This window comes from Prinia subflava, chromosome 2 (assembly GCF_021018805.1).
Source record: "Prinia subflava isolate CZ2003 ecotype Zambia chromosome 2, Cam_Psub_1.2, whole genome shotgun sequence".
Lineage (NCBI taxonomy): Eukaryota > Metazoa > Chordata > Aves > Passeriformes > Cisticolidae > Prinia > Prinia subflava.
In genome coordinates, this window is record NC_086248.1 from 86,729,529 (window position 1) to 86,753,471 (window position 23,943).

Below are 23,943 nucleotides of genomic sequence, written 5' to 3' on the forward strand. Positions count from 1 at the left end.
AAACCTGACTTCATTTTATTTCTGAAGCCTTCTGTGACAGAGTCTAGTTTGGCTAAGTTAAATTCTGGAAGTTTTTTTCATGTTTTATGAATATAAATTAATTTAAATTTTAATATGTTCAAGTGTTAAACTAGTGGAAAACTGCTTTCCAACTGAAACTTCTAGTTCCTGGTATTCTTTTTATTTGTTCTGTTTTACTGTGAGCACAAAGTTATGGTGTCCTTTTCCTGCTGTGTATTAGGCTGCTTGAGGTGTGGCACTTCACTCAGATCACATGAGTATGAGTGAGGAACAAAGATTATAGTGGTCCTAATGTACCTCTAGTGTTCTCAGTCTAGCCTGAAAGTGATACACCAGCTCTGGAAGAGTGGCCTGTTCTCCTCGCTGCCGCTGTGTCAGGATGGGGAAATGCTGCAAATGATGCTTTTTGACATTTGTAACTTCCTAGAAGGACCTTGGCCCACTCAAAGAAAGCTTGGCTCCTCTTGCTCTACTGCTCCACTTAGAGTGTGAAAAGTTGGAGGTTCTAGGTGGTTTGGTTTGGGGTGTTTTTATCCTACAGCTGGAATTTTCTTTAACCAAGCTCTGGTGATTCCTTGTGAGAAGTTAATAGGAGGATGTATTTACTTTTATTTATCTGACCTTTTGTTTATCTGATACAGTCAATATTAGTCAAGGATTTTAGACTTTGATCCAGACCTTTTTTCTTTGACCATTTTCTTAACTTCCAGCAATAGTATGATTGTTGTCCCTGCATACAAATTATGGTGGTGTAAGGTATGTATGAAATTGCATAAGCAGAGTCAAGACACTTAAAAATGAGGAAGTGCTGGAAATTCAGGCAATGAAGTGTTTCTCCATTTGCCCTGTTAAGAGATAATAGTACATACTTTCACTTGAATGCATTCTGTACATTTTATTGCAGGCTTTTGTGACTGTGTTCAATATTTGTACATCTTTCTGAATTTTCTTTGTAGATCCTGGCAAACAATCACTTTTGATAAACAGCCTGCATCTTTTATCAGAATAGTTGGAACTCGCAACACCGCTAATGAGGTAAGGAACTGCTAAAAAACCCTCTGTTCTTCATGAATATACAACAGCACAGTTTTTCATATCTTGCAGTGAAATTGATGAGGCCTTCTCAAATGCACATATTTCATCTTTTTGCTCTGGCAGTCTAGCAAAACACTTGAACAGTATTATTATCTGTTCCTCGTTTTGACCTTTCACACTACCATCAAACACTCCTATTTGGTTTGGTTTTAAAATAATCCTTATTTTGATGAACAATTAAAATACCAGTTTAGTGCACTAGAGAAAGGTGTGTGGTCTCTGATGTACTTGAGTTTTATCATCCTTATATTATCTTTTTAATTAATAAAAAATAGGGAAAATCTCATTATTTGTATGAAAACCTTATTTTCATAAGATTAACTTATAATTAATTGTCATACCTGGTAAATCAGGTGACTACTAGTGGCCAAACCAAGTGATTTTTTCATTTTATAGAGGAAAAAATATTTTACCCTTACCCATCAAGTGCAATATCATCCCATCTTTGTTTACTTGTGCTTCTTTCTTTTGTCATCATTGTGTATTGTCTCAGATGAAGTCTAGATTTTACTCTTGACTTGAGTGAAACAATTTACAATACATGAATTTAAGAGTATATGTACATCTTTGTGAGATTAGGACTTTATAAGAGATACCAAAAGCCACTGTTTGTGTGTGTAGACCTGCCTGTCTGTATCCCACACATGTAGCTCACCACCAAACATGGTCCTTTGATGCTTTTCACCGAGCTTGGGGTAGCACCATTACATTTGGATTCATTAGATTTAGTCAGCTCCAGAGGTGAGGTTTTCTGATTGTGTTTAGCATTTGGGGTGCTGGTTCCTAAGCACTGGGAGCCTGTCCAATGGCATGGTCTGTGCCAGGTTGTAACTCAGCTCTTCCAAGTAAAAGCAGCACTGGATATCAACATCTCGGCCAACTGCTGGAAAGCAGCTGACCAACCAACAGAGCTGGGAATACAAATTTTTATTTTGCATTTCTGAGCAGTGTCTCCCATCATATACAGTTCAGCCTTAATCAGTGAGTCCTTAGTGTCAGAAGCTGCCTGTGGGGTAGTACATGTGTGAAGAAGGCTTCTTCCGTTACTGATCCATATTGACAGTCTTGTTTCCTCTCATGCCAGTTTGTAAATTCTCAACTCTTTGTTAAAAGAGAACGAGGTGCATTGCATAAACTTAGCAAACCAGGTAACATTGCTTTCAACTTTGAATTCTTAAAGGCAGCTTTAAACCCTGAGGAGTAATGGCCTTTTAGCCATAGTTCTAATTTCAAATTGGTTGCTATTTCCAAAGAATTTAATATCCTGTGTAATTATTTATATAGAACACTGCATAACTATAGTGCAGATGAGTATGGATAGAAGTTACAGCTATTCATGTAGTGTCTCAGTTGAATTATAAATTCATGGTGTTTTCCTTTGTCTTTTCCTCTTTTGTCTGTAAAATCTGCATCCAACACTAATTTGGGTTTTTTTTACATTATTTCTTCTAACTCCTTTAGAGGAGGAACATTGTCAGTGTGCACATATTACTAAATTAATTTTATATATATATATTAAACAGAGGGTTCTGTAACATTTTGTCATAGATTTTAATTTTCCAAAGAAAGCAGCGAGATGTTTTTCATATTCACAATTTAAATAGTAACAGTGTAACCAAGGTCTTGGTTTGTTCTATAATCTCAGTACTCTCTTCAGTAAGAATACAAGCAGTGTCCAGAATTGCTTGCCAACAGCTAGTTGAACAGTATGTCAAAGTGTGTCATTTTCATTTTAAAGAAAATATACAGCATATTCAGCATCATATTCTTATCAAAGAGGATTATTGTAATAGGTAGAAAATACTCGTTACGTGTTCTACCAACACATACCTTTGAACTTTGAAACTCAATCTGTACATCCCAAAGGGAAGAGGGTTTTTTTGAAATGTAAGAGAAATCCCATAAAATTTCTCCATTGTGGGAATTCTTTAAACTCATCTTTTCCTCGCCATGTTTTCCAAGTTTTGAAAGACATGATGTTCACACATTTTTTGACCTGGAGTTTGAATAGTTTTCAGTATATTAGAACATGATAGAAGTGTAACCTTCTGTTTTGTTGAGCTTACACACGTCCTACTTTTGTAGAGAAGAGAAATAGTTTTCCTTGTCATCATTTATTTGTCAGATAGGTCACCTGATGCTTTATGTAAGTTTTCTCTTGTTATTCCTTTCCAGTATTACTGACCTGGAAAGGACACCCAGTTGCTGATGTGAGAGCTTTATCTTACAAATTACTGCGCCAATGTATTTGAACTTGGCCTTCCTGCTTTGTGTGTTCGACCTCTCTTAAAATATCCATGAGAAGTAGAACATGATGTGGGTCACAGGATGATCCTGAACTGTCATCTTTTTCTTTTGAGAGAAGCACATGCAAGACTGTTTGTTTTAGTGATACCATTCTGAAATACCTAATTCTGATACTGGATGGAGCAGCTGGGCTCGACTGTGCTTCTCAGGCTTAGGCTTCTCTCACATGCTGTATTCTTTATATGCTGAGGTGGCAGAGTAACTGAGAATAATGTTCCAAATTCACAGGCTTGTCAATATGCCACATGTTTTGACCATTAAGAATTTAATATGAAAGAATCAGTAGAAATTAAAGTTGCAATTTAAGAATTGTGTACTTCTGACTTTCTAGACTAGTATTAGCTAAATTTCAGGGCTATCCACACTATGTTTAAAAAAGCTGTATCACTATGTAAAGTGAGGTTTCAAATGAGAAACACTATTATTGTGGGCTACAGTAGAAATACAGAATCTTCTGGCTTAGAGACCTCCATCACATTCTGTGCTTCCCAAGGAAAGCAGCATCTTAGAGAGGTGCACTGATGAGAGAATGTTCTTTTCTGCAAGACCTTATCCTGAAAAGTGCAGCTGGAAAAATTTCAGTAGCTATTACTTTAGAAACATAGGAGTGGGACGAGTACAAAAGGGGCTTCTCCAGAAGTGTAGATAAATACAAAAATTGGCTTCTCAAGAACTGTAACAGATGGAGAGAATGCATGCCAGTATAGGAATTAGTTCAGCTTTAGGAAAAAACAGAAGAAATGCAGAGGAAAACCATTTTGTGCACATGTGTCTGTGTGGGTGTTGGTGCAGATTTGTAATCTGTTCATATGTGTATATATAAAGGCATAGCAGTACATCTTTATGTGAGCATGAGTGTATATATAGAAATATAAGCATGTATTGCAATGTATCTGCATAAAAAACTTACATTGAGGGGCACAAGAAAATGTAATGGGGATTAAAAAAAAACAAGCAGTGACTGAAGAGTTTTTTTAATCATTTTATGTATGCTGTCAGAATTCAAATTAGCTAGCTACATCCTCAGAAAAGACCTGGGGCTACTGCAGACATGTCAGTGCAGAGGTCTGCTCAGTGTTCACTTGAGCAGGGATGGTCAAAAAGAATAATAGGATTTGAGACTGTATTGAAGAAAAGCTAGAAAATATAGTATTCTGTAGTCTTGTATGAATATGTAGTATATCCATGTCTTGTTTATATTTGATTTTGCCCATATTAATTTGAAAGGGTCTGGGAAAGGGCAGTTAAGATTATAAGAGATTACCTTTGTTTTTGAGAAGAGCTTTAAAGACAAAATAGTAGAAGATGTCATAAAAGTATACAAATTTAAGACAATAAGTTTAAAATTCAGGATTTAATATTCATCAAGTTCTAGCTTTTAAACTACAATGCATGGGAAAATAGCAAATTTAAAGCAGTGTAAGAAAACATTTATGTTTAGTATGTGGCAAAGTTGTGCAATTCATAGCAATAAAAAATCACTTGGAAAGAGGTTTTGTAACAATTTTTAAAAGTTCCTCCCCCTTCTCCTCCCAGGCTCTTCAAGAACAAGTAGAAGTAAGTAAAGTAGAAAATAAATTGGAAAAAATGCTTAAGCACATGGTCCTCTTACTCTTAAGATACAGTCACCTGTACACTGGTCCCAGGTGTTGTTTGAATCATCAGAAAATGATCACTATTTCAAATGGAATATTTCATCTGATGAAGCAGCCGCCACTTTGGATACTCTGAATGCCTTTCTACACACGCCAGGACATGTCTGTAGAGCTGCCATTGTTATTACAGCAGAGGGCAATCTTGAAATAGAATCATATTGGTAATGATTTAAATTTCATTTCTAGTGTGCATGAACATTCGGCCTCTTGAGGAAGTGATTAGATCATTAAATGTGTTTAGGACAATTAATATAATTGTTGTTATTATCCAATAGCATGTAGTAGGTATTTCTGCTAGTTAGCAAAAAAAAAATTGTTTACAAATATCCCTGTCTGCTTTGGAACCATCCTTCCGATTTTTAGTGCCATATGTAAAGGTTGGTATAATTTGAAGGCCTTCTCTTGTTCCAGTGTTGTCCCTGTCTAATGTTTATTGTGCATGAGTAAATGCTTTTGAACTCATGGTGGAACATTCTATTTTGACTATGTCCCTGATCTGGCCTGCAGACTTCCATATAGACTTCATCTTACTTTGATCGTGCTTGTGCCAGCATTAAATTGTTTTGCTTTATCTTAATTTTTTGTTCTCTCCAGGTGTTTCACTGTGTGCATTTTGAGTGCCCAGCACAAAACAGTACCCACAAGGAGGAGAGTAGTAAGGAAGTAGCAACAACAGAGGTGGGGACTGGTGGACAGTAATTTGTTTCTCGCCCTGTTGGAGCTGCAAGCACCGGGTTCCCTGCATTCCCCTCCTGGATCCACCTTGCATCCTCATATTCACCAACCATAAAGGAGGTTGAAAGGGAGCTTTTGCAGCCCCACTGACATTCTGTGAAATTGTTCAGAACCTTCTTGTGCTGGCACCTTTTCTTTGTGAATGAATGGGACCTTCATGTGCTGGAAGTTGGAAGTACTGAAATGGGAAAGGCTTTTCCCCAAGGACATGAAGAGACTGTTTCACTCTCCTCGATATGTTCAAATCAGGCTGGTCTCCAAGGGGGGAGAAAATAGGTCTTCAGTCTTCATCAAGTACCCCATTAACACCCTACCTCTCTAATCTAACCAAGGCAAGGAAAACAGAAGGAAATAAAAGGCAGAGCTACAGTGGAAATCGAAAATAACTCAAGCAGAATGGAAAGCATATGAAATAAGTATTTGTTCCCTGAAGGCTTTTATTAGCAAAAAAATGTTTATGGAACACATCAGTCCAGAATATATTTTATTTTTAAAGTGATTCTTCATCCATATTGCTTTGTAACTAGTAATTTGTTTTCTAAATAATTTTGATTCTGTATTCCACTTAGCTTCTTATTTTTGGCTATAGCAAATGCTGTACAGTAGATTAAGGAAGTATCAGACATGTTTACCTGCTGAGATGCAAATTCTCTCATTCATCAGTGGGAGGACAAGAAAAGCTTCATGATATCAACAAACTAATTAATGCATCTATATTAATCTTGACCTTAGTTGACTTTTCAAAGTACAAAATTGTCATTTCCTTCATTCAAAAGGAAGTTTCTAAATCAAACATCCGTCTTGAAGAAAAGTGTATTTTTTCACTCCTGGGGACAATTATTTAAATTTTGTTTGCCTAGGACAACTTGCAACAGAACATCAGAAATGTTTGGTTTAGAAAAGTGGAACTCCATCTGGTCACTGACAAGCAGTTTTTCAAATACCAAAAGAAGAATTTGCCGATGATTTACATTTTTCCAAGAAGAGTTGTTTTACAGTCTGGAGCTGAAAATTCAAAGGCTGTGTATGCATTAACATTTCTCACAATCTTCATAAAATGTGATGCTTTTGCACCGTATTGTGAAAGATCTGGTTCTTACTTTACAGTCACAGAATTCATTTTCCATCCATGTCTGTCTGGATTACATTGGCTGCTACTTTGCTTACTCTGTTTTCACACTGATGATGATGTAGTCTCTTACTATCCAGATCTGCATGACTTTTAGGAAGAACTCCATGTTGGTCTTTCAGTATGGGATAAAGAGATTTTGTATTAAGACAAATGCTGATGTAATTGGCAAAATTGATTAGGATGCTTGTTAGCTCCTTACAAAGTATATTATATTGAAAATGTCAGCTAACCAGTTTTATGAACTTGGAATTTCCTGTGGTGATAAATAACCTTGTCAGAAGAAAACAAAGCTAGTGCAGGATAAATACGGTTTTCCTTTATATAACCATAGTGATAAAATAAGTTATATCAACATAGCAAATTGTATGTTAATTTATCACACTACTTAATTTGAAGTAATTTCCCTGTTGGATACTAGTTGTGCTAAACCCAAGAAGAAATATAATCAGGGGTAGCAATGGATCAGAGGATATTTCAAACAAGAAAAGCATCCCTTTTCTTTCAAATAAAATTGATTAGGCTTTATCAATAACATTATAGTATTTTTCATTGCCAAATTACAGTTTAGTTCTGACATTTACGTACAGTTCCCTCCCTTGTCACTGCTGTGTTCTGACTTGTGAATGTCTCTTGGTGAAGATGGATGCTGTACAAAGCTTGTAATTCATGTGCCACAGCTGCCTTAGACAGTGCAGAGTTCTGAGGCAGGATACTGCTTGTGCCAGCCACCTCCCAGTCTGCAGGGCTGATCACCTTATGGCCAACAGCCTTTGGAGCACGCAAGAATTGAGACCAGCTACTGAGGACACCGCTCTCATGTTTATGCATAAGTGCAAAAAGTTGGAGATTTTTTTTCCTTTAAAAGCACAAAACTTTTTCAGTTGCAATCCATGCTGGAGCTACTGAGATCCTGGAGCATGTCTTCCTTTTGGTAGATAAGTCCTTGCGTGGCAGGGGTGGTATTTGCAGTTCCATCAAACAAGTCTGCTTTTTTCAAACTGTGGATAAGCAAATGGCATAACTTCCTAGCTGTTAGTATTTAGTAGCCACCATTGTAGAGAATGTGAAAAATCTAAAAGCAAAAAAGGTTGTGCCATCTGTTATGAGCCTAGGCTCTCAGAGAAAGAATGGAATTTTTCCATTTGTAATCTTTGATGTGCATCATAATTTTTATGATACAAATAAGTCTTGTAGGCTATAACGTATGGAATATCTGTTTGATCTTGTCCTGTAACTCATTGTGGAACAAAAATGTCTCTTTATTTCCCATGACATTCACTCTCTGCCAAGAATCTGGATGAACATATCTGAGATCCCCAAGGCAAAAACTCTGAGGTCCTACAGACCCTTCAGTTTCCTACCTCCATAAATCAATAAAAAGAAGAACCAACTTTGCATTGTCCCTTCATGCAGGTGAATATCAATTTTTACTATTAGACTTCTCAGTCATAATGGCCTTTTTCTGAGTCTTTATTTTGTTTGGAGTTGCTCTGAGAACCTGACATCAGTGTGATCACAGTGAGCTTGCAGGCTTTTTAAGGCCCTTCCACAAGCCCTTCACACTTGGAACTCCTGCCCTCTTTATTTAAAGATATAATGTTTACAGAGAGCTGAACTCCACTGGGTCTTCTAATATTGCCCACCAACAAACACCCCTAATACCTGTATTGCCTAGAAGAGGTCTCTTGTCTTAAACATTGTGTCAGCAATGTATTAGTAGTGACAAAGGAGGATACAACACAACTGATTTGTGGTTTTGTGTGAATGTTCTCATTCTTTCTAATTATTGTCTGTATTTTTTGACTCCCAAGTTCAGATGTATTTCCTGTGTATTCCTCTGAAGTTGTGGATTTTTTCTTTTCTTTTCTATCTTTGCTTTTCCTTTCAGTGAAAGTAACTTGTGCTGTTATGGTGTACTATTAGAGTTTATCAAAGCAATGAAATGCTGAAATTATTCAGAACTGTGTAGTCAGTCTTATTCTATCAAGGTTAGAGCAGAACTGACCAGGTACTCATTGCTTTCTTATCAGAAACTATAAAATAGACCTGTTGTTAGAGTTTTCCATAATGGAAATAACTGTACTGACAATAGTGAGCAATTGACTTTATTTGGTACTTCAGTATCTTTAAATTCCCCAGGCCTCCTTTTCTCGATTTTACTTCCATAGGTTGAATTCAGGTTTAGACTCAACTCACATGGAGCTCAGCTAAGGCCTTTCTAAAATCTTTTTATTTAGTTAACATTTTCCAAATGAAAATAAAAGGGTTTTTTATTCACAGAATGTAGGGGGAAACTATTATCTGAGGAAATTAATTTTTGGAGTGAGCAAACATTGTGCAGCTTACTTTTTTCAAGATGCTTTTCAAGCCATTTCCAATCAGCTTTTAAACGAGTTCAAATGGCTGTTAAATGGAATTACAATGAGAGAAGTTAACACAAGTCTAATGTAAAAGACAATACAGAGGAGAAATCACTAATTTTGTTAGAGTAAGAACTTTTTCATTGCAGTTTCCTTGCTTCAGAGCTCCATTTCTTTCTTCTTCTTTCCATGAAAAGCAGTTTTTCTTACTCATTATGACAACTCATGTAAGAGCTCAGTGCTTCTCAGCATCGCTGAAAAATTCAGTTAAATGCATCTTCATCTGTACTAATGACAATATTAGAGAATTTTTAATTGAGTACCTGACTTGATGCAAGTTGGTTCCCATGAAAGAAAGCAAAAGAAGTCTGTAATTGTTTCAGTCTAATGAAATTTTCAGTACAAAAATTAGATGACAAAGTTAATGACATTCTTGTCTGATTGTTGTGTCATCATAGTTCTGGTTATAAAGTGACGCTCACTCAGAGATGCTTAATAAGGAATTAGAACTTTGATTTCACAAGCTATAGATTGCATTTCTCTTTGAGTATATTAATTGGCTTATATTTTGACAGGTGTTAGTCTACTGTCAAATAAACAAGTGAATGCATTGGTAATTTTGTTGTTGTGGCTAGAGTAGTGAGCAAATGATAGAGCTAGTAGGAGTTAATATATCCAAGAATAAGTGTTTAGACTTGTGCGTCATCATATCAGTTGCCAGAAGACTAAACCATGCTTCAGAAAAAAAATTAAAAATAAAAAATAATTGTGGATCCCAGAGGATGCTTGAGGCCTGGTTTCCATGCCCATCTCTCAGTCAGTGCTTCTGTTTAGGTTAGAGTCGTTAGTTCTCCCTGAACTGATTGTTGTTGTTGTCAGTTGTGCTAGTTAACTCATCTGTGTAAGTGGAAGCTCCACAGAGCTTTGTTCGGGATACAGAAGTAAAGGTCCTGGGTCAAGTTTTAGGGCTGCTTAAATATTCATACAACTATATATATGTATATGTATATTTATATGTATATGTATACATATGTGTGGATCTATATATATGTGTGTGTGCATGTGCATTAAATTGAGGCTGTAGCTAATTATTTAGCTTGCATTTAGAATATGTTCTAAAGCTCCAAAATGAAAAAAAAAAAAATTCTATGCAGGCAGGTGTGAAATGCTGCTGTTGTGATATGGCAGGATGCTGGTTACTTTAAAAGTGCAAATGTCTAAAAAAGGTACAGGCAAACCAATCCAAAGTTTCTGTCCAGTTGTTAAATGTTGGCCATTTGGCTGTAGCGAGGTGTATACAATATAAAGCAAATTAAATGCTCTTCTCAAAGATGGGTGCAGTCTGAAGAACATAGATATTCCTCCTTAGCTACCTTGTCTGCCGTTGCTTGCAGTGTTTACAGAGTGATCCTTCATAGGACTTCTGTTAAGTGCTGAAAAAACTCTGCAGTCTTTTTGGTCCTCATCAAGCTTTCATTGCAAAGCTTTGGCTGGGTTAATGACAAAGTCCTACTCACATTCCATGGTGGAATCTGGGTCTGAAAAGTTTTAAAAAGTTACATGAAAACTTTTATAATCACTCAGCAATTTTCTTTAGATTAAAAAAAAAGCCCAAATTAAAAGTGCAGCATAGTATGGGGAAACTGCAGGTATCTGTCATATGGCCATGTCCTGACTGCCTGTGCAACCACATACCCATTGTATCATGCTGTATGTGTTTAATTACTATGGTATGCCCAGATGGTGGAAGGGGAGAATGAGCTCCATACAACTGTGACATTATCCATTTTCACACACCCAGTCATTAGAGAGATACTGTTCCTTGCAGCCTAATACAATAATACAACTCAGTGTTCTGAAAAAATTATAATTGATTCCTTACATGAATGTAATGGAATTGAAGTTCAGATTACTAAATATTTGAATGGGTGGTGGCATCATTTATACCCTGCACAGGTATAAACATGCCCCTCTTACTACTTTAGGCCCTGGGCTATCACAGAGGAAGAAAGCTGCACTATTGGTTAAATGAACTTTAATTCATCGTTTTTGTACTTCTCATCTTGGCACATCTATTCTCTTTGTGCAGCTGCTCAGTTAAAACAAGTTTCTCATCATTTTCAGAATTGTCCTCTGACTCCTGAAAAGTGGCAGATACACATCAACAACTTCAGTCAATTATATTAACTGGTCTGAGGAATTTACAAAATTAATCTAATATGGTCTTCTACACCAAATTCTATGTGTCCAAAAAGTACCAGCCAAGTCCTCAAATACCAAGTGAGTTGAGCAGTATTACTGCTCAGATGAGGGTGTCTAAACCATGTGCCCTGTAGTCCAAGTGAAGAGTAGTTATCACAGCATCTTTCTGTAGAGGAGTCAGGGAATCACAGAATGATGGGAAGGGACCTCAGAGATCATGGAGTTCCCACTTCCCTTCCATGACAGGACATATTTCACTAGACCAGGTTGCTCAGAGGCCCATCCAAGCTGGTCTTGAACACTGCCTGGGATGGGCATCCACAATTTCTCTGGGCAACCTGTCCCAGTGCCTCACCACCCTCACAGTACAGAATTTCTTCCTAATACGTAATCTAAACTTACTCTCTGTCAGTTTGAAGCCATTGTCCTGCCCCTACATGTCCTAGTAAAACCTCCCTCTCCATCTCTCTTGTAGGCTCCCGTTAAGTCCTAGACAGCCGCAGTCAGGTCATCCCAAATCCTTCTCTTTTCCAGGCTGAGCAATCCCAGTTCAGCCTTTCCTCCATTTATGTAATTTGTGGTCTACATCACCTATCTGTTATCTCTGTACTCCTGAGCTTTAGTGCTAGGTGGCAAGATTTGTGGTTGATACCTAGAATCCAGTAAGTGTGTTTAACCACAGATGTTATGAAATTTTTGTCTTGACTCAAAAATTTTAGTTTGTGCTTTTGAAACATGGTCAGGCTACAGAATTGGCTTTTGGGCTATCTTCTATAGCTGTCTGTTGGATTTTTGAGTTATTTTCAGTTGCTAAAATATGGTAAGAGTCCTCTCAGGAATTTCTCATAGAGATTTGTCATGCTGAGAAATGGTTTTGAAACAATCATGGCAGGTTCATTGCTGGAGAACAGGGACAGGTTTCTTCTGCTTCGACAGGCCAGGATCCTGTTTGGGTTATTATCTAAGTTTGTTTTTGCCATTTTTAATAACAAGGATGTCACTGTTGTGTGATCTGGATCTGTTCCAGAAATTGTGTCACTTATTCATTTTGAGAGGTAAATACTTAAATGAATGTTTTTATGCAGTAATAAAAAGCTCATGAGGCTTGGATTATTAGATTAGAAATATTGCTTAAAGCAAGAGCTGGAGTTGCAAAAAGAGCAGTTTGGGGGAAAGAAGGACTGATGTGGAATTATGTGGTTGCATTTGTGAATATATAGCAATGGAAATGTATGTGTTAAGCAAGTTGAGAGACTGTTTGCCAAGAGGTGTTTCTATAAGACCTTTTTGTGTTTAAAAATGGAATTTCGTTAAGGAATTTATCACTCATCTGAATATGAGTGCTAAAAGAGAACATAGGAAGTGAGGCTTTAGTAGTTTTTATGGCAAGAGCAACACAAAGATACAATTCTTGTGGTTTGAGATAGTTCTGTTTGTGCCCAATCTTTCCTGGCCTTACTTTTTTTCTACATACTTTCCCCAACCTGCTTGTTACTCTTTTTATTTTCCTCCCTGCATAGCATGCTCTTGCTGGGGTGTTCCCTGTAATTTTCCTCTGTATTGTGATGTTTTAGGGAATTTAAAAAAATAATTTTTTTACCTCTTTATCCTATGCTGAATAAAATATCGTCATCCCCTTGATTCACATCAGACTCTAAAGGCAACTACCACTAGGCTGTCAAGTGCAAGTGAGCAACATTTGAATTTGTCTCTCTATGGATGTGTGAAATACCAGTCCTTTTGGGCCTTTTATTTCCATGATCTGTTTCCAGTCTGTTCCCCTTAAGAGGAAAATAAGTAAGAAGTTTATTATTGACTTAGGAAGTAGGTCAGGTTTTATGCTGGCTTATGTAAGTTTACACCTAAATTTTAAATATCTCTTTCTCACCATGGTACACCAGATATACATTCAATTTGCTAGTTGTGCATTGTTCAAGGTGTTAATTGTACGTAAGTGTTGTTTTCTAAGTAAACTGTATCATCCAGAGTGAACCTTGAAAGAATTCATAACTTTTCAGTGTCCCTGTGTGAAGATATATCAGCTGTCCAGGGATCGGAACATCACCCTGAGCACATGAACTCATTTGGTGAAGTACAGCATTACTTCACAGTTTTGGAACCCATGTCTATTAAGCGTGCCCAGTCTCTCCTAAAATGTTCTTTCCTTTTTGCTTTGCTCAATTTCACTATTGTCTTTGATTTTCTTTTTTAAGTGAATGTTAATGTTCAGAGCCAGGCTAAATAGAAGTTTAGCTTTTAGTGAACTTTTTCACTCATTCTCTGTTAGTGCCTCCTCTTTCTTGACTGACAGTAACTTAAATCCATTTTATGCTATGTTGCCCTCCCCTTCTCTTTAGCAATTATAATTGTATCTTGAAATTTTTGTGCATTAAATCCCTTTCCTTCCTTCTCATAGAGTGGTTCTAAACTACCTCAGACTTTGTTGTGAACAGGTACAAGTTTCAGCTACAGTTTTTAGCCTTTATCATAGTTTTTGAATGTTCTTTAAGTGCGTGTGTATGTAGCAGAACCAGCCTGCCAGACCCTGATTGCATTTTCAGGAATACTGTCCCAAGTGAGACATGCAATTGGGATGAATTCACAGCCACACCTGTTCAGGCTCTCGCTGATACCTCTTTCAAGAAAAGCTTTTCAGGAGCGCAACTTCTGGTATGGGAAGTGCTCCAACTTTCTCTTTGAAGGGACATGATGCTGCCTGCACTGGACGACTTCCACCTCCCCGTTATCGTGACAAGCATCATAAAACTGCATCATCAGGCCTCCATCCCTGGCTGCAGGATCCATGCTATTGCATTGGACTGTGCTCATCATATGAGAATAAACCCCACGTGGTGTGTTCTGATGACCTTGGTGTCATTTTATTGTCATTTTATACTGCGGCAGTTGTGCATTACCAACCCTTTGGGCTAATTAGGGTTCAAGTGAAATGGTGGTTGCAGATTGTGCTGCAGGGATAACTTTGGGAATTGTCTGGTTTTGTAAGTAATCCATTGAACAACCCGGCAAGCCTCATTAGTACTGATTTCCTGTTCACCAGCAGACATGCACATCATCAAACAAGCATTTTGTAACATGGAATTTTCTATGAGCATCCGGAAAAAGAAGCATCCCAATTATTTTCTTAGTAGCAGTGTGTGTATTTGTAATGAAAGTTTTAGAATTATTAAACTGCTGTAAGCTATTTTGTGCATGCTCTGGCATTGTAATAACAGTTTATATTAACTGCTGATAAGCAGAGGGCTGTGGCAAACAAGGAAGGCTGGCTGTGGATTTTACAGTTTCAAAAAGCAGCAGAGTGCCAGAGTAGATGCAGGACCAGACAATGCTCAAAGCAAATTATAAAGTGGAACTGTTGTGCTTTGTATTTATTTCTTTGGGGATTCTTCTTCAAAGTATTTAACTTCACAGGAAAATATAGAGTATATTTAAAATAGTAACAATTAGAAATACACCTTTTCAAGAATGAGAGAGGTGTGATTTGAAAAATAAAGTGATCTTTTGTGCTTAACTGCTTGTCTGTAGTTTTGTTAACATAATGTTAGAACCTGTCTGATGCTGCTCACACATTTCATGCGTGAATAGAAGACTTTGGGCAGAACTGTACTGATTTCTCATCACAGCAAGTCACTGATATATTGACTCATAACGGCACCATCTTAATACCAACATAGAAAATAGTGGTGATTTTCACTGTGACTTCCAGGCCACCAGGCATCCACAAAGCTACTGCAGATGTTTGGACCAACAGGTGCTGAGTGTTGCTGCCAGGATGTGCTGCTACACTCTGTGGATGAAGTGTATGAATGAGTGTTTCACTTTATTTCACAAAATGTGGACAAATATTGTGAGACTTGGGATTCTGTTTCCTAAAAACAAACCAAAAAAGGGTTGATTTTTCAGAGGTTTGAAGCTGATAAACCCCTTGGTGTCCATCAGACTACCATGAAAGGTGGGAGCATTGAATGTTTGATTCACAAATATTAGACCTTTATCTGCTTGGCTTATCAGCTTCACATATTGAACAGAATTTTTGTAAGCCTTGCCCACCTTTCAGAAGTTCATGCCCTAAAGCAGTGACTGTTCTCCAGTCTCTCTCTGTCGCTATGCTATGTTCCTCTGTCATGTAATCTTTGTGTGTCATGCTATTTCCCTCATAGAAGTACATAACCTTTGTTACCTAGGAAGCGGAGAGGTCAAACTCAAAAAAAGATGATACTAAGTTGTAAGATCAAGCTGAGATACTACAGCAAATCATACAATGCTATAATGTAATTAAATCTAATTTCTTTTATGCCTTTATTAGTCATACAATAGTAAATATGTTTGACAGTTATTAGATTTTGAGAATAAAAATGAGATTTTTAAGTGTCAGATCCTCCTCTTCATTTTAAGAAGCAGATGTGTAGATTGTGAAGCATAAGCTGCCACTCAGGTCAGTTACTAAATTGTGACACATGTGAAAATACTGAGGCGAGGAAGCCTTACTTTTGAAATTATGTGGATAATAAGGTACAGGCTGAAAGTAAACCAGCAAGTGGTAATCCAGTCAATGAGAAGAAGCTCATGCTGGAGCCATCTGCATTCCCATGCCATGTGTCCAAGTTAAAAAGAGAGTCGATGATTTTTACTGTCTTGACAAATCAGAGGCCTCTTGAGGCCTTTGGGAAATTTTCATTGCAGCCCTCAGCAAAATTTTGATTTTGTTCAAGATAATGTAATTTGTAGTTACTGCTGGATATATTAGACTAGAAGAAAAAAACACATTAAAATTGCAGAAAAAGAGGTAGGATGAGAACAAAGCTAAGAAGAAATATTCTTTCTCCTCTGGTAAGGGTCCAGATTATCTTTGTGGTACTTAGGTAAAGTCATCAGCAGGGAGGGCTCATGAAGGCAGTGCAGACTGAAGTGGAAGTACAGCTGCCTTTCCAAGCAGTAGTGGAGTGCAGTCAGCACTGTCACTGCCACAGCCTGAGGATTTATTTCAAAGTTCTTCCTAATTCTAAGTGATGGGCTCACTTGTTAATGAGCAGTGGCAATTGAAGCTTAAAACACCATGATACATCATTTCAGTAAGAGTTGGAAAGATCAGACAGATCAAATCACAATAATTTTATCTTTACAATACAATGCAAAATGCACATAAACAGGACGTTTTTGTTGCTTATTCATTTTGTATTCTACCCTCTATTAAATGCTGCTTAAATATCCTTATAGGCTGTGTTAATTAAATTAAACATCCTGGAAAGTAGGCAGTGGTTGCCTTATAGCTCAAGGCAAAAAAGAAATAATCGTATAAAATCTTATTCGAATCTCTGTGTTTCCATGCTTTGCTATTCTCTTTCCCTTTTTCTCATCCAGTAATATGCTGACCCTCTGCAGCTTGGAAGGGTGTGTGGGTTTTACCTCAAAAGCAAGAACTAAGGTGTAGAAATAAAAGCATATCCCACTCAATAAGAGTAGACACATCACAGAAGTACTCGTTGTCGCAGCTGAGTCATTGGGAAGTGCCTGGTCTGTGCAGTGCCACCTTTAGTCCTGTTTATGAAAGACTGTTCTTTGTTGTCTGCTTTTTAAGGTGGTAAACATTAACTTGAAGGTTGATGTTTAAATTGCTAGGTATTTTTCCTTGAAGACTGCATGACTCGGGGAGAAACTGAAATATTCACAAATCTTCACCCTCCTCTGCAGCAAACTGATTGCACAGGAACCCTTCTGGCTTGCAGGGAGGGCACGGGCTGGTTGTTCTCAGTGTGTTCATGGAAACGCATCTGTAGCTCTGTTTGATCAAACCTCCATGTTTCTCAGATGTGAATGTTCACAGCATGTGTGTAAGGGAGATAGTGGTATTCTTAGCACTGAAATATCACCATCTCTGGAATAAAATCAAGTTGGCAAGAAGGAGGTGTTTGTATAATATGAAATGTATATTTGGGTTTCTATCGTCTGAACAATTTTTTTTTATGAGGGGACATTCTACACCCTATGACAACTGAGCTCTTTTTGGAAACCTAAATATACCCGCTAGATCACTGGTATCCTTGTGTTCATTGACTTCTTCAAGGCACTAAATGTATTTGTGAGTTAATTATCTCCTCCACAAAGCCATCCTGGGTGTTCCCATTGCATGTCTCTTGAGGAGGAAATGAAGATGACCTACTCTTCGTGCACCATGCAATAGCTTTTACATTTTCACATCTGCCGGGTCATATGCCATGTGCTTTTACCTGAGACTTGCTTGTCAGTCCCCAGTTTCATTCGTAGTCCTTCACTCGCACTTGTGGTGTGGTTTTCAGAAAGCTGCATGTGCAGTATACAGTGATGAACCTGCCCCAGGATAGCCAAGGGCTTTGGTCATCTCAAAATCACAGACTCAACTGGATTGGAAAAGACCTTGGAGACTGAGTCCAATCTTTGAACACCACCTTGTTAAATAGAGGTTCGCATTAAATGGCATTTCCAGTAGTTTCTTGAACATCTTCAGGGATGGTGGCTCCATCACCTCTCTGGATTGTCCATTCCAATGTTGAATCAACCTTTCTGCAGAGAAATTCCCCTGATGTCCAACCTAGACCTCCCCTGGTGCAGCCCGCCGCTGTGTCTTCTCATCCTGGCACTGGTTGAGTGGGAGAAGAGGCCGATCCCCACCCAGCTGCAGCCTCCTTCTGGGGATTGTAGAGAGTGATAAAGTCTCCCCTGAGCTTCCTGTTCTCCAGGCTACAATCCTCATGGAGGTGGAACTGCTCTCCAGTGCATCCTCCCTGATCTACCCTTAGCTACTGCCTCGTGCCTCGGGGACTCTCAAATTGCTGGATCTACTGCCTGGAGCTCATGCTGGGCTAGAGCAGAGGCTGAGACCCAGCTGTGTGTGTTTAATACAAAGACCTCTTTGCCTGGTAGGTGATGCATGCTCGCACATATTTCTGCACACCTGATTTATGCAAATGGCCACCAGCACATCAGCTGTGCTCATGCACATGCTCTGCTAATGAGAGATCTCAAATTCAATACAAAGAATTCGTGAGCTTTGAAAATATGGGCTGTTGTATCCTTAGGTAGTAAGCTTTGTCACAGGTTCCAGGATTGCTGCTTAAAAACCATGTGAAAGTGATTCTAGCAACAATTACTCCTAATTGCCCTTGCCTTGGAGATGCATGAGACCAAGTCTGAGCTGTGTTCAGAGGTATTTGCTTTTTGATAAATAGCCATTTTGCAGCTTGATTTAGTGGCTTCATTAGGCACACGTACAAAGAGATCGTGCATAAACAAATGTACTTGCATGTATCAATGAAGGGCATGGTAAGAGTATTAGAAATTTGCTTAAGGCACAGCTGAGGCTGCCTGGTGCAGTTCTATAAGTGCATTCTGTTTACAAGGCAAATTGCTATCAATCCATCACTGTAATGTGTTAAACTGATGCCGCTATAAGGATCTGAAAAGGTCTTGCTTTCCAGCAGTCTAATGAAATGAACACTTACAATGTGTATTTTAAGAACGGAGAATGTGGTAGAGATAGATCTGTTTCTGTCAGGTGTGTTCTTTGCACTGAATGCTCTGTGCTAAACCTCTGCATAAATATCCTTGTTATTTTAATTCAGATGTGACATTATCACGTTTTCTTATCAGTTGCTGGGTGAAAAGATATTTCTGCCCAGGTGCTGACATAGTATGGTTTTATTGCTACTTACACTGCTCAGACTTCACATAACGGAGGTGATGCTTTATTTTATAGATGTATTCCTAAGCTAAAGTTTCACCATTAATAAACAGATAAATGGAGTTTTATTGATATAAATGGGACTTATGTCACAATGATCCTTTAGCCATGTTCTATGCTATATAGTGTGAGTAGAAGTTTGTTGCCAATATATAAACTTACATTATAGGTATATTTTGATTTATCTGGTTATTAATGGTAATACCAGATGGAAATGGCTACCTTTGGAAGTGAATGGAACAAGGAAAGGAATTGCCTGTGCTTTTGATGCTGTCATAGTACTGTCCTGGTTAAAACTTAGCAGGGGAATCAAAAAGCACAGCTTTGCAGCAGAGGCTGTTAGAAGAAATGTGGTTTTCTGCACAAACACAGGAGATAACAGTAGGGGTGTTCCAATATTCCCAGTCAACAGCTTTCTAGTTGATGTGTACAGTTAACTCGTTTCCCATGTTTAATGGTCCTGCTTTCTTGTCCTGCTCCCAGCAGCTTTCATCCTTCTGTAACTCCAGTGTGGAGGACTTTCTGCCAGCAACAGTTCTGTCCTCCAGCTCTCAAGTTTAATCTACAGAAAGGGGAATAAAGCATATAATTGCTACACAGATATTTTCTTTGTCCATGTTCTCATACAGGCTTGGTATAAATGTTTATTTAAATGGTGGGAAATGCCAGTAGCTCCCTTGTCAAAAACATCCCTCCCAGCTGCAGAATTGGGGAAGTACTTGGGCAGAGAAGACTGAACACAGGGTTAGTACTTTAAAAACCTTGAAATCTAACTGGGGAATTGGCACAATTGTGATTTAGTGTTAGCCCCTGATTAGAACAGCCAGCAAGTCCAGTATTCTTCCTACTTTTCTGGAACTAGGAGCAATAGTATAAGCATATGTATGTTATCCTGCATATTTTATGAGATCTGAATTCCCCATTAAACTGACCTTTCTTTTGTTTCAAACTAGACTAGACCCCATGACTTACAGCAAGAAATCCTGTAGTCTTCTAGCATTTGCCAGATTCAGGCTTGACTGATTGAGGTGTGTTTAAGAACACAGTGTGTTTTCTCACTGTGCCTCACACTGGCACACAGCTGTTTGGGTGATGGCCCAACACGTGGGGGTTCTAGTACATGACCAGGGTGAATAAAACATCTGCTCAAAGAGGATGCTGTTTTCCCTTCTTGTCGTTGTTGATACTGGCAGGCTCAGAAACACAAGCCACAAGTTTACTGATACTCCAGGGCATTTTCTTTTTTGTTTTCCAAGCATTAACTCTGAACTGTTCCCAGCGGTATCTGTTTAGGGAAATAATTGTCCCAATAACTTAAATGCTATGATTTCTAAGCTTAACTGTTACACATTTCAGATACTTTCTCAGTGGGATAAGAAAACAGGAACCCAGCTTATTATTCATCTTCAGAAAAGGATCCTTTAGCCAGATTTATGTATATGAAGCAGCTCATGAAAGGGCCTGGCACTTCACTTTAGGCTATCATATGATTCATAGTTAAGGAGATGCTCTTGTAAACACTGCAAGGATTTTTTCCTCTCTGACAGAGGTGGGAGCTGATGAAACAAGAATATTCAGTGCCACAGCAGCCAATTGTCCTACAGGTAAGGCTGATGTCTACCTGTAACAGTTTCTAAGGTCAAGAGATGACAAAATAATTTAGATCATCTGGTTTCCATGGCTGTGAAATCCTGACTATGTAGTTGAAAGTACCCTGAACTTCGAAGCTGGCAGATACCTGTATTAGGTGTATTGAATATGATCTCTAATTGTCTCCACTGATTGCAGTAGTGGGCAGGCCAAACCAACCATGCTGTTGGGCAAGACATAGATTTTTGTGCCTTCTGCTAGGACACCACAGAGAATGCTCATGGTTGCGTGAAGTAGTCCTGTATCAAATGTACTGGTTGACTTTTATTCCATTAAGATGCCTCTGTAATGTCCACATTCAAAATATTAAATGTTTTTGACTTGATTACAAGTTTGTGTCAAGGTAACTATGGTGCAGTCTCTGTCACTAATATAACTTGCAGCACCTCCCTGGTGACCTAAGATCACAATTTTGGTAGTCATCTAACTGATGAAAATATTCTCTGCTAGGTACTGTGCAAAAGTGTTATTTCAGGTATAGTTTGGAAATTGGCTGGCCCATTTTGTGGCAAGGAAGATAACTAACACATTCTGTTCCCCTGAAAATATTCTAGGAACTATTAGGTAACAGGTGTTTTGAGGATTGTTCTGATAATGTAAAGTAGCAAGTTGCTTTAACATTTTCCTCTTAAGTGAAAATAAAATTGCCCATTCTTTTTTGAGTGATTTTAATCTTAAGGTTGATGGGTGGATCACAGTGTTGTTTTTCTCAAGATTAATAGGTTTCCTTACCTTTCTCCCCATTGTTTTTCCTTTTCTCTCCACCATCAGAGCCAAACTACTAAAACATAGCAGATGCTGACAAACAGAAAGAACCCCTTCTGCTCTTAATTTATCAAGAAAATGCTAAAAATTTAGCTTTCTTGTTCACTTAATCATTTTGACAAGTTGACAGTCCAATGTATCATCGCTAGACAGGTGACAATGCTAATCCTGCAGCAGGTTCTCAAAGGAGATTTTTATTGTAAAAATTGACAGGTATTGTATCAAGGCAATCAAAATACATTTAGGAAAACAGCAATTTTCTACTTTGTGCAGTTAAGCATCTCTCTGGGTCTTTATCACTGTTGAGACAGTTTCCACTAGTCTCAGCAGCCTCAGGACGTGGGCTCTGGTAAAGCTGGCAGGTCCTTCCTGTCAGTCCCCACTCCTGGAGCTGTTGAGATGTTGACAGATAGGAAGTAGACAGATGTTTGCTTAATGGTTCTTTCCATGGCAGGAAAATGGGGGAATTACCTTGGAAATTGCTAACTCACTTTCCCAAAGCGATAGACCAGTGCATTACAAAACAAATTTGACCAGCTTGTGAATGTATGAACTGCCTCCAGAAAGGGAGGGAAACTATTCCTAGCACAGATGCTGTCACACAGCTCTTGCTCTGTCAAATCAGTTGCATTGCTGTTGGCAAGGACTGGTGTCTGATGCTTCCAGTGGAGGAAACATTCTCTAAAACATACATGATTTGAGTAGTCCTGGACAGAAGACAGGAATCAATTCCTGAGAAAACATGCATGGTAGGGGGGAGAGAAAAAATCAGTTTAATTTTTGTTTAAAGTGCATTTCCAGAAACTGTGGTAACCAGCATGGTGTAAGATTCAGGTAAAGAGAAATCCTAATTATCTCCTCACGTGGTGACTGTCCTGCAATGTGAGGTCAGGTTACCTTTCTCTTCATGGTTCCCATAGTGGTGGGCAGAGGAGCAGGCTGCAGATGGAGGAACACTGTACCCCTGTGTGCAATCAGGTGTTGGAAGTGTCAGCTGGCAATATATTACACTGCTTATTTTGCTCCATGGATTATGTGCTGGGCCCCCATGTTGAGATGCTTTTAACTCATGTGCAGACTTTGATCTTTTCTTTTTTTTTTTTTTTTTCCTGGTATTAGTGAGTTTTATCTGTGACCTATGCAAGCAACAGCCCAAACTGAGGAGAATATCTATGCCTTGCTGATGCCTGCCATATGGTGACTTATCCTGAGATATATTTTTTCTTGATTTCTCTGATATATTCAACATCACAATCCCCATATGGTTATTGCTTCTTTGTGTATTCCAGTGGGAGTTTATCTTTTGCTTTTCAAAGATTTGCCACAGAGACTATCCTTAGTGGAACAGCACCGTGTGCCTGGCTCATCTAATCATCCTCTCTAGTTAGGGATGCATCAGGGACTCTGTGTTAAATTGGGAAAGGCTTTTAAAGTTGAATATCTGAATACTGAAAGCTGTGGAAACACTGAAGAGCAAACAGAAGGCATCATATATTAGAGTGTTCAGTCAGCTTTGACTTCCCACTGCCTACAGCTGACTCTGACTTGATTTTCATGGCAAAGCTTGAGGAATCACAGTAAAGAGATATCCCCTCCTCCTGAAGTCACCAGAAATATTTTCTTCCATTACAGAAATTCCAAAGTATGCAACATGCTCAAGGATCTTCACTGAGCTATTACAGTAATGTAGGACTACATCGTCGTTCCACCCATGCAATATCAAAATATAAAAGTATCTTGTTAATACTGGCAAGTCCAATCTGTCTAGGTGCTCAGTAGGTTTTTAATAAAATGAGAATTTAAAAAATCAAGCCCCCATCATAAAGCACTTTTCCTGCTGTTTCACATTACCCTGCAGACCATGACTTTTCACATCATCATATTGAGGGCATGTCCATGGTAGTGAGTAGTGATTCTGGGAGAGAACGAGTGCATCAGCCTGCTTAAGATTCACCTTGTAGAGGGCAGCATGAGTCAGTGAAGTCAGAAAACCATCCTAAAAATTCCTGAAACAGAGTCCAAAGACGTGCAGACTCAGCGAGACTCTTCAGGATACAAGCAACATTCTGCTCCTATGCAATGGTTGCCAGCTGGAACCACAGTGGAAAGATAAACCCAGACCAAAGTAGATGCTGCTTTTTCCAGTTCCCAGTAGACGTTTCAGTGCACAGCATAGTATGATTTATTAAATTACCTATTTGTCATTCAGACATCTGTTAGATTTTTATAACCATAGCCATAGTAATAAAGGAGTTTCATATAATGTGTTATTGCAATGGTATCAGA

At 38.4% G+C, this 23,943-nt stretch overlaps 1 protein-coding gene across 1 annotated transcript in view; it reads left to right on the forward strand.

Annotated features, from left to right (window-relative positions):
• Window positions 1-15,036, forward strand: part of BTBD9 (BTB domain containing 9) — a 113,348-nt gene extending 98,312 nt beyond the window's left edge. The window contains exons 11-12 of the mRNA XM_063390867.1: window positions 978-1,056; window positions 5,673-15,036. Coding sequence (XP_063246937.1) covers window positions 978-1,056; window positions 5,673-5,777 — 184 coding nt within the window. The 3' untranslated portion in view covers window positions 5,778-15,036. The remainder of the gene's footprint in view (window positions 1-977; window positions 1,057-5,672) is intronic.
• The last annotated feature ends 8,907 nt before the right edge of the window (window positions 15,037-23,943 follow it).